Source organism: Diceros bicornis, chromosome 25 (assembly GCF_020826845.1).
Source record: "Diceros bicornis minor isolate mBicDic1 chromosome 25, mDicBic1.mat.cur, whole genome shotgun sequence".
Taxonomy (NCBI): Eukaryota; Metazoa; Chordata; class Mammalia; order Perissodactyla; family Rhinocerotidae; genus Diceros; species Diceros bicornis.
The window spans coordinates 11,963,035-11,973,318 of NC_080764.1; the positions used below are offsets into that span (position 1 = coordinate 11,963,035).

A 10,284-nucleotide genomic window follows, 5' to 3' on the forward strand; every position below is an offset into this window, starting at 1 on the left:
AGCCCCCTTTCCTGGGCTGCATCCCCCAGCACCCCGAGCTTCTGGACCCCCGCCTCAAGCTCCTCCAGGTCACAAGCTAGGATTCCCAGAATCCCAGTGTCAAGATCCTGCAGGATTGGGCCGGAGCTTGCCCAGATCATCCACGCCGAGACGTCCAGGCTAAGGCGAGGGCTAGGGGTGCAGGGCGGCAGGGATGTGGTCCTAGTTCCCCCTTGTTAATGAAGAGCCTTTTCAACCTCCCTGCCCTACCTCCAGCAAATGACAAGCTTCCCAAGGCTACAGCATGCAGAGGCTGGAGCTGCGGTGACTCAGAACCCACCCCCACCCCCACCCCCACCAGGTGCCCATAAGGCTGAGTGGGGAGGGCAACAGAGAGAGGAGGACCAGGAGCAGCGAGCTGTTGTGGAAGGGGCCCTGCCCGCCAGCCGAGTCCAAGGCCTGGAGTCTGGAGAGGACCGGGCAAGCCGGCACCGGTAGCAGCCGAAGCCTGAGCTCACTGCGCCCCCTGGCGGCTGACCATTAGGGGAGTAGGCCTCGCCCCAGGTAACAATATAACATCCACTCTTGATACAGTGGAGGGAAACTGAGGCACACATAGGAGATGGGGCCTGACCGGGGCCACAGAGTCAGGGACAAAGTGGGCCAGAACACTGGTTTCAGACTGTCAGGGGCCTCTCCAGTAGTGACCCACATTCTTTCCTTTGGGGCCTGAATTCTGTCTCTTCTCCCAAACAAGGGTTTGGGCACCCAGCCTCTTCTTGTCTGGGCAGCTGTAGGCCATCCTTTGGACAGGGAGCAGAGGGCAGGTGTTCACCAGGGCTAGACTCAAGGGGCTGCAGAGTAGGGTGGGGGGTGGCATGAGAAAGGCCTGCGGGCTGGTGTTCAGCTGCCCTCCACAGCAGCACAAATACGGCGGCCCCTGCCCGTATTACCCCAGCTGCCTGGGTCCCATCTCAATCTGGGGGAGGTGGTCAGCTCTGAGATCCACTACAGTCCTCAGGAGCCTGCCCTGAGCCCTAGCTCCTGCCTGATTCCTCTGCCGGCCACAGGACTGAGCCTGCCTAGAGAGAAGAAAGCAGACCAGCGCGTCACAGCCAGTTTCCACACTGTTGCCTCATACTCATGGCCTTGCCCCAGCCCGGCCGCAGGACTTTGACAGAGCTCAGAGCCTCTGGCCTGGGCTGATCAAAGGCTCTCTTTGTTACTGTGGAGGGAGGGGGCCTTGGCTCTGCTTGTCACTCCCCGGGGCTCAGGGCAGTGCCCCGTGCAGCCGCGCCACCTCCACGAAGGCCTCCACGCAGCGGTCGATGTCCTCCTCGCTGTGCACCGCTGAGATCTGCACCCGGATCCGCGCCTTGCCCTTGGGCACCACAGGGTAGCTGAACCCGATGACAAAGATGCCTGGGAGGGTAGAGAGCGTCAACCTGGGACTCACCAGAGCCAAACAGGCTTTGGGGGCGTGACATACAGCCCCTACTTTCCTGAAGGCCACAGAGGGCAAGGGAGCTGCCCAAGGTCTCTCAGACATGGGACTGCCACATGGCCTGTGGTTTTCAAGCTTAGACAGACAGCTGGTCTAAGAGGGGTAGCAGGGTGGGGGTCAGGGGCAGTATTCACAGTCTAGGGGTTCCCCCCTTTTCTCTTAGGACCCACAGCCAGTCCTCTAGTCCTGGGCCCCTCACCTCTCTTGAGCATGTCATCTGCCATGCAAGAGGCCAGCCGTGCGTCACCCAGCATCACAGGGCAGATGGGGTGATGGGCTCCCGCGATGGTGAAGCCAGCGGCCTCCATCTTACTGCGGAACCTATGGGAACAAGCTAGGTGTCAGAGGTAGCTGGCGGGGCTGTGGAGCATTCACACCTGCTCCTGATGGGCATGTGAACCAAGATCTGTGCCCAAGTCTACAGGAAGGACCAACAAAGACAGAGATGCAGATGGGGAGCCAGGCAGACCAAAAACGGAGACAAAAAGACAGGATTGCACATGAGGGGGAGACACAGGGTCATTCGCAGAGAAATGCACCAGGAAATGGAAGGAGGAGGCAGCGACAGAGAAGAGGGAGGTGGGCAAGCAGGCAGCCTTCGGATGAGAGAGCCAAGTCCCAGTGCACCCTGCTGAGGACGTGGTGTGGGCAGAGGCAGAACTCATAAGCGTGGAGCTATGGGCCTGCACAGGCACACAGGGCGGGCCCTCACCATCTCCCCCACCCCAGCCTGCCCCACCCCTGCCAGGGACCGCACCGCTGGGTCTTGGCCGCCATAGACTGGACAATGGTGTTGCTCTCCATGAGCAGGTCCAGGGCCTTGGAAGCACAGCCAATTACAGCAGGTGGCAGGCTGTTGGAGAAGAGGTAGGGCCGGGCACGCTGCCGTAGCAGGGACACCAGGAGCCCAGGCCCTGTCGTGTAGCCCCCTGGGAACAAGGGCAGAGGTGGTGGTGGAGGTGGTGGTCAGAGGCCAGGGGAGCACCCTCCTGAGAGTACAGTCCATGCTGCCCTCTTCTCCGCAGCCCCAGGTCTCCCCTCCCCACCTTCTCTGAGAGCCCTCCAGGACCCTGCATGTGGATAAGGGACCCCAGGGACACAACCCTGCAGGCACCTGATGCTCCGCCCAGCGCCTTCCCCAGTGTGGAGTTGATGACGGTGACCTGGTCCATCACACCCAGCAGCTCATCCGTGCCCCTGCAAGAGAAGCTGCCACTGCCACCACTGGCACCTGAGTGCCCAGGGATCACGGGCTGGGCTGGGGGCTGGCCTCCAAGTTTCCCACCCACTCTTAGAAGCCCGACCCAAGGCCTAAGGTGTCAGGTGCTCCCACCGTCCTGTGGCCCCCAGGAAGCCAGTGGCATGGCATTCATCCACAAAGACCAGAGCACCATATCGAGAGGCGAGGCGGCAGATCTCCTCCAGGGGCGCAATGTCCCCATCCATGGAAAAGACTCCATCAGTGGCCACTAGGCGCAGCCGATGCTTCTGCAGGGAAGACACGGACAGGTGGTGGCTGGTGTCATGAGTTGGGCCAAACCACCCACCCTTTGTGTTGCCGGGGGCTCCAAGAGCTCACCTTGCCCAGTGCCCAGCACAGAGGCGGGCTCATAAGCACCACTGTGTTGGGGCTGGAACATTCTCTCCCTTTACCCATCTCTTCCAGGGTAGTCTGGAGCCACACTTAGCCCTGGGCAGTGAGAATGCTCTGTCTCCTCTCCCAGAGGGCAGGGTGAGGCAGGGCCAGTTCTAGCCGTAAGATCACCTCACTGCAGGGTGAGGTGGCAGGCAGGGGCCTGCCACACATAAGGTGCTTGCTAAAACTCAAGGCAGCATGGTGCAATGGAATAAAACTTTGAGTCTGAGGGATCTGGGTTCAAATCTTGGCTGTTTCAAACTTTCAGGCTGTTTGTCTGAGTGAGGAGTTGACCTCTCCAAGCCCCACTTCGTTCAGCAGGGGTAAGGCTGCAGGTGAGCCCAGTCCTCACCCCTGGGACCCTGGGTCTTGCCCCACCTGGGCCTCCCGCAGCTTGGTCTCCAGATCGGCCATGTCCAGGTGGCGGTAGCGGTACTTGTGGGCCTTGCACAGGCGGATGCCATCGATGATGGAGGCATGGTTCAGCTCGTCCGACAGGACGGCATCCTCCGGGGTCAGCAGGGCCTGGAGGAAGGCAGTTGGAGTAGAGCCATCACTCAACCACCTTGGGGTTGTCCCTCCCCACAACTCCGTCTGAGTCCAAATTTCACTGCCAGCCAGGGTGTTCCTCTGGGCAGGGAGGCAAGGAGCACTCTGCCTTGATCTGGGTCCCCAGAGCCCAGGACTGGCCTGGACCAGCGTCCTGCTCTAGGGAGAGCAGGCAAGGACATGTTTGGTGAGTGCCTGGCCCCTGCCACCCCCAGCCTTCCAGCTGATGTAGGTTACCCCCAAAATGCCCAGGCAGCTGGCCTCCTTGCACGCCCCAGGTTCCTCTTGGAGCACCTGCCTGGGCCAACCTTGACCTCCATAAGAAACGTGCACTGGAGCCCCCAGGCACGGTGCTGGCATCCTACCAGGTTCCTCTAATTGCCCACTCCCCAGCATTCCACAGGCTGGCAAGCCTCACCAACCCCACCGACGGCCCCCTCACACCTCAAAGAGGCCAGCGTTGGCATCAAAACAGCTGGGATAGAGGATGGCGTCCTCCCGCTGATGGAAGCGGGCTATCTTTGCTTCTAGGTTCTTGTGGATGCTCTGAAGAAAGCAAGTAAAACAAGTATTAACGCCTGGTGGGGGCCACGTGGGACAAGTCCTGGGGACAGAGGCTTAGAGGACCAGAAACAGAGGCAGCCTAGAAGGCCTGCAGCCTTGGCCTCTCCCTTCCTTCTTCACCGCAAGCGTTCCCTCAGAGCCGACAGGAATCTGGCAGATGGTTCTCACTGAGGGATCAGGGGCTTGCTAGGTGTCCCTTCCTGGTTGGGTCTTCGTTTGTACTGGGGTCTGATGGTGGAATTATGGGTGCTGATGGTAAAAGAAGATGTGTCTTCCTGATAACAAACTGATGCATTTTTTGGTTGCTTAATGGCAAAGGAGAGGATTACACAAGTAACTCTAGGTTCATTTGGGCCTCGAATTTTTAGATTTGAAAGCTGTGCAGTCTGAGTGAGGGTTCTGTTGGAAAGTGCCCTGGCTGAGAGTTAGGCGTTCCACCTCTGACATTCACTTCACCTTCACCTTTCCGAGACGACAGGTAAGAATAACCACAAGGAGGCAGAGGCACGGACTGCATTCCAGGCCACCTGTATTCAAATCCCACCATGATAGGCTGTGTGCCCTCGGGCAAGTCACTTAACTTCTCTGGGCCTCAGTGTCCTTATCTCCATAACAGGGACAAAAATAGCACCTATCATTTAGGACTGTTATGAGCATTAATGAGTTAATATTTGTAATGTTCTTAAAACAGTACCTGGGACATAATAAGCCATGTAAGTTTCATGATTATATAAGTTTATCTTGTAACATTTACAAAATAAAATAATAACCAACATTTATCAAGCATTACTATGTGCCCAGCACTGTTCTAAGCATTTTTATGTGTTAACCCTTTAATTTGAACAATCCTCTTAAAGTACTATTATCCTCACTTTACCAATGAAGAGACTGAGGCACAGAGAGATTAAGACACTTGCCTTTAGTAATAGAACCAATAAATGGTGGTGCTGGGAACTGAACTCAGGCAGAATAGCTCCAGAACCCTCCATCTCAATCCCTGCCTTCTACTCTTCCCTTCCCAAAGGGGAACAGGTGTGCGGAGTTCTGTTCTGCAGGTAGGGAAATGGATGCTCAGAGAGATTAAGTTTTTTGTCCAAGGCTTCACAGCAAAACAAAAGCCTGAACCCAGACTTTCCAGTGGACAGCTCTGGGGCTAAGAATGGGCCTAGGGCCCTGGGTTGAGCTGAGCTGGCTAAACCAGCCCTGCTGACTGTGGGAAGCAGACAGCTGGGGTCAGTGCCCAGTGCTGGAGACAATCCCTCCCAACTCCCCCAACACCCGCTGTGTACCTGGGTCCCACAGATGAAGCGGACAGAGCTAAGGCCAGCTCCGAACTCCTCCAGGGCCTGCAGACCTGCCCGGATCACCTTGGGGTGGCTACTCAGGCCCAAGTAGTTGTTGGCACAGAAGTTAAGGATTCCTGAGGTGGAGGAGAGGGGACAGACACAGCACCTCAGGGCAAGCAAGGGCTTGGAAAGGTGTCAGTGCCAGGCCCTGGGGTCTCAGAAAGGAGATGAACCTGGATTCACCCCTGAGGAGGTGACAACCACACAGTATGATCACCCTCAGAGAGGGTCAGGAAAGGACTCGGACCGGTGCCTTGAAGGATGAGACATTTAAACTCTGGCTTTGAATCACATTCTACCCTGGGAGAACTCAGTCCTGCCTCACAGGCTTCTCCCATCCCTGAAGACCACCCGCAACCTCTCATCTGGGCCTTGGTTTCCTCCAGGGTAAAAGAGGGCCGGGTGAGATGCCCGCCTCAAACTCCACACAGGTGACTTTGCTGCCTGGTACAGAATCGAATGCCCAAAGGGGATGCCTCTGCGGCCCCGACCCCTGACTTATAAAGCCCCAAGTGAACACAGGTGACCCGAGAAGGAAACTGAGGCCCGAGGAGGGCAAGGTTCATTCAGCCTGGGAGAGGCAAAAACAGGACGAGAAGCTGAGTCTCCTAATTTCCCATCTTTTGACCTGCTCCAAGCTTCCCCTGGAAGAAGGCAGGGATTTCCTGGGATCTCCATTTTACAAATTAGTACAACAGCACCAAGGATTCCATGCCTATTTCCCGGGCAGGAGGCAGGTTTGGGGGCCTGGTTACAATCAGCACCCACCTGGGACCTGGCACAGACAAGACAGGCAGTGACCAGTGGTTGGACAGAAATGAAAGAGGCCTGGAGGGCCAATTCATGGTGCAACTGCTGCAGCAGCCCTTGAGCCGGGTTCACTGTGACTGTGGCCAGTGAGCTGACCTTCCAGCTCCGATATACCAGAGGACTTAGACCAAAGTCCAGCTCTGCCTGCAGCTAGCTGGGGGCTTTTGGGCAAGCCACCTCATTCACATCTCTGAGCTTCAGCTGCTCCGTTTGGGAAATGGGATTAGTCATTCCCAGCTGTGAGGGTTTGGGGGCGTCCACGTGCTGCAATTAGCAGACGCCCGCACACAGCAGCCGCTCCAGAAATGCAGGGTCTCTTGCTGCTGCCTTCCCACCAGCCTTCCTTGCAGCGGCGCGGTGGGAGCTAGCTGGTGTGTTTCTTTTTCTCTCACGTCTCACACGGCTGGGTCTCGGTCCAGCCCCGCCCTCTGAGCCAACAGGGTGGTCAAGGGCAACTGACCTCCCTCGGTGGAAACGGGTTTAACCAGGTCAGAGTTAACACTGGGAAGCCATAAAGTCGGCCTGATAGATGGGAAAGGGGCCAGTGGCTAAGCATGCAGGTGCTCCCACCCGCCTACTGCCTGCAGGACCTCCATTCCGGCGCAAACCTCCGACCGGCCAGGTCCGACGACTCCCAGGAGGGGGAGTTACCTCCGGAGACGCCGTCCACGTGGATGCGCGGTCCCTGACGGGATGTGATGACTCGCTCGCTCTTCCAGGTGCCAGCCTCGCGGATCCCTTCCAGCTCCTCCTCCAGGATGCCACGCAGCTGGGCCAGCGCTGACTGCGCGCGGCGGCCGCGGGGGCCCCCGGAGAGCGCCGCGTGGAGGACGCGGCCGGCCCACATCGCGCTCAACTCGCCCGAGCGCGCCTGCCCGCTCCGGGGCGGTGCGCGCCGCGGCCACGGCCTGGTCAGGTGGCCGGGGGCCGGGCCCCGGCAGCCAATCGGAGCGAGAGGGGTCGCTAAAGAGGCAGGGGAGGCGGGCCCAGGGCCGGGCAGGCGGGGCCTGGCGGCATCCGCAGAGGACCAAAGTGGATTGATTTGTAAGTTGAGACCGGAGCGGTCCGCGTGGGGGGAGGGGAGGCGACGGGGCGGAGGAAGGTGCGCCCGGGCCCAGCCCACCAGACCCCCACCCCATTCCTATCCCCTGCCTGCACACCCACCTCTCGGAAGGGGGTGCCCTCTGGACCCCAAAGGCAGGAGCCTAGAAGCTGGCCGAGGCACGTTCTGTACCTACCTCCAGCCCTGACATTTCCCCGGTTCAGTCGAGCTCTTGGAACGCTCCCCCATTCTCAGATGCAAACGGCCCCCGATTTCCCCCACTGCTCGCCCGCCCAATCGCTCTGCATTCTCCTCCTCCAGTCTTAGAAGCGACGAAGAATATACCGCTCAAGTTTTTTCCTTTTTCAATTTTATTTTAAAGTTTTAAAATTACAAAGACAGCAAATTCTTCCTGGCACAAATATCACTTGTTAAAAACAAAACAAAACAAAACAAAGGTGGGGTGGGGGGATGACGCGTAACCGCGCGCTTTCCTATTTTATTAAAAATAAGAGACGACTGTACAGATTTTTTCTCCCAGCTCCCGGGTGTGAAACTAAGTACTAGCCCTAGATATGCATATATACATACACACACACACACACACACACAGACCTAGCTCTGTAAAACTACTTAGCAATTCAAAATCGACTGCGGTATGTCTGACTGTCCACTCCCAGCCCACTACCCTCCCCCATCTACAACTACTTATAAAAGACTCAGAAGTAAAGAGGTCCGGGAGGTTTTTAAGTGGCAGGTGGCTGGGCTAGACTCCCCCAGACCGCCAAGCAAAGCCACCTCTTGTACAGGAGGAACAAAAAGCCAGGGGAAAAGAAAAAGTCCTCCTAGGATACAATCCAATTGTGTGGAAAAACCCAAGTTTCAACAGGGTACACTGAGGCACTTGACTGACTCCCCACCCTTCCCCCAAAATTTCCAGCCCCGTTTATCGTGAGACTTTCCCAAATCACAAAGACCCCCAATGGCTAGTTTCTAACTGACTGAGAGAAGTCACTGCTTCCTGGACCAGCTGTCACTTCCACCCCTTCCCCTTCCTTAGGACAATAGGGAGGCCACGGGGGCAGACTAACAGAAGTGAAAAGGCGACTGGATTTGGACCCCCTACTGCTCACCATTGGGAGTGGAAAAAACTCTCTATGGGCTGACTTCCATCTCCCTCCTTTGCCATCCAGCTGCTGCCACCTCTCTCCTCTCCTCCCCACCAAGGTTCTGTAACTCACAAGGGGTGCTCAACTTAAAGCAAGCTCATTGGCCTTAAAGATACTCCTACAAACCTGAACAATTCCTGGGCTCCCTCTCATCTAGCAGAACAAGTTGCTTTGCTCCTTCTCCTCCCATTTTTACCTTCCTAGCAAACCAACCATCCAAAACACACAACCCCCCCCAAATCCCTAAACCCATAAGTAGATTAATAGCAAATTAACAAAACAGAACATAGGTACATTCTCATCATTACAGAGATGAGATTTGTTGTTGCTGTCCTTGCATGACTGGTTCAAAGGAAAAATGAACTATTCCCTAATTTCGGAGGAATCCAAATTGTCTCTTATAAAATAAGAATAGAACGGGAGAAGGGTTGCAGACGAAAATCAAGGGAGAGGAAAGGAGAAAAGTATTTACAGAAAATAGGAGACAGGCAGGAGTGTCCACAAGAAAAGCCTCATTGTCACTTCTTCTTGCCGGCCCTCTTGGCACTGGACTTGGCTTTGGGCTTCACTGGTTTGGCCTTCTTAGGCTTGGATGCCTTGACTGGCTTGGCTTTGACAGTCTTCGGTTTTTTGGTTTTCTTGGGCGTGGCAGCCGGTTTCTTCTTGGTCTTCTTGACTGGGGTGGCTTTGGGCTTCTTGCTTGGGGCTTTGGAAGCAGCCTTTTTGGGCTTGGCTACCTTCTTTGGCGTGGCCACCTTCTTGACTTCCTTCTTTGTCTTCTTGAAGGCCACGGACCTCTTGGGCTCGTCGCTCTTGGCCAGCCGGAAGGACCCCGAGGCACCCACCCCTTTGGTCTGCTTGAGGACCCCGGTAGTGACCAGGCGCTTGATGGACAACTTGATCTGCGAGTCGGCGTTCTCACCCACCTTGTAGTGGCTCTTGATGTATTTCTGGATGGACTGGCGCGAGGAGCCCGCGCGATTCTTCTCCGCCTGAATGGCAGCCACGATCATGTCTGAATACTTGGGGTGGTCCGTGGACTTCTTGGAGGCCTTAGCCCGCTTGGGCTTGGCCGCAGGAGTGGACGTGGAGTTCTCGGTCATGGTGGCCTGCCTGGTCCTGCTGTTAAAGAAGGCGCCTTCAAAAAGGCCAGCCCTCGCCGGAGGCCGAGGAAAGCCCGCCTCGGAACCTGCTCTTGCGCCCCTGACGCCCAGGCCAGTCCGGAGCGCGGCCCGCGAGGACCTGGCTCGGGTCGCGGAAAGACTCGCTGGGCTGGCTTGGCGTGGCCCGGCCCCGCCGGTCTGTCGGTCGCTCTCGCCGCTTGGCTCTGCCTCCGCCTCCGCCTCCTCTGCCTCCCTTTTCCCAGCTCCGCGTCTGGCGCTCGGGCGGCGCATCCGGGTATTTAGCGGCGGCGGGCGGACCGCGGTGAGGACAGGGCTGCTGGCTGCCTGCTCCCGGCCCGGAATGGCGCCTCGCCGCCGCCATCTGTGTTTCTTCCGCCCAGCAAATCCGACCTTTCCCCCCGGCCCGAGCCTTCCCGCTCCCCGCCGCCGCCCGGGGCCGCTGCCCGGCTCCCTGGGCTCCCCCGCCGGCCGTCTCGGCGGCCCGGCCGCCGCCCCCCGCGCCCGCCACGCGCCCCAAACGGCGCCGAGGACCGCCGGGGCGCCGGCACATTTCCCCTTTGC

The 10,284-nt window shown here is 57.7% G+C and overlaps 2 protein-coding genes across 2 annotated transcripts; both read right to left on the minus strand.

The window, feature by feature from the left end:
• Positions 1-1,088: 1,088 nt before the first annotated feature.
• On the minus strand, positions 1,089-7,250 carry GCAT (glycine C-acetyltransferase). Its single transcript, XM_058568389.1, has 9 exons — positions 7,040-7,250; positions 5,522-5,652; positions 4,113-4,214; positions 3,498-3,644; positions 2,817-2,971; positions 2,598-2,680; positions 2,241-2,412; positions 1,683-1,804; positions 1,089-1,401 (listed from the first exon to the last, which is right to left on the minus strand). The coding sequence occupies exons 1-9, from the start codon at positions 7,233-7,235 to the stop codon at positions 1,250-1,252; spliced, it is 1,260 nt and encodes a 419-aa protein (XP_058424372.1). The 5' UTR covers positions 7,236-7,250; the 3' UTR covers positions 1,089-1,249.
• Positions 7,251-7,754: 504 nt separating this feature from the next.
• Positions 7,755-9,961, minus strand: LOC131421652 (histone H1.0). The gene has a single exon (XM_058568394.1). It carries the CDS (start codon positions 9,700-9,702, stop codon positions 9,118-9,120), a length of 585 nt encoding a protein of 194 aa, XP_058424377.1. The 5' UTR covers positions 9,703-9,961; the 3' UTR covers positions 7,755-9,117.
• Between the last annotated feature and the right edge of the window lie 323 nt (positions 9,962-10,284).

What these genes read in the sequence shown, in the direction of transcription:
- GCAT (XM_058568389.1), bottom strand. Translation starts at nt 7,235, where the DNA reads ATGTGGGCCGGCCGCGTCCTCCACGCGGCGCTCTCCGGGGGCCCCCGC. An exon ending in CGTGGACGGCGTCTCCGGAG is followed by an intron (nt 5,653 to 7,039) that starts GTAACTCCCCCT and finishes CCTCCACCTCAG; the next exon opens with GAATCCTTAACTTCTGTGCC. An exon ending in ATGGCGGCCAAGACCCAGCG is followed by an intron (nt 1,805 to 2,240) that starts GTGCGGTCCCTG and finishes TTGTTCCCATAG; the next exon opens with GTTCCGCAGTAAGATGGAGG.
- LOC131421652 (XM_058568394.1), bottom strand. Translation starts at nt 9,702, where the DNA reads ATGACCGAGAACTCCACGTCCACTCCTGCGGCCAAGCCCAAGCGGGCT.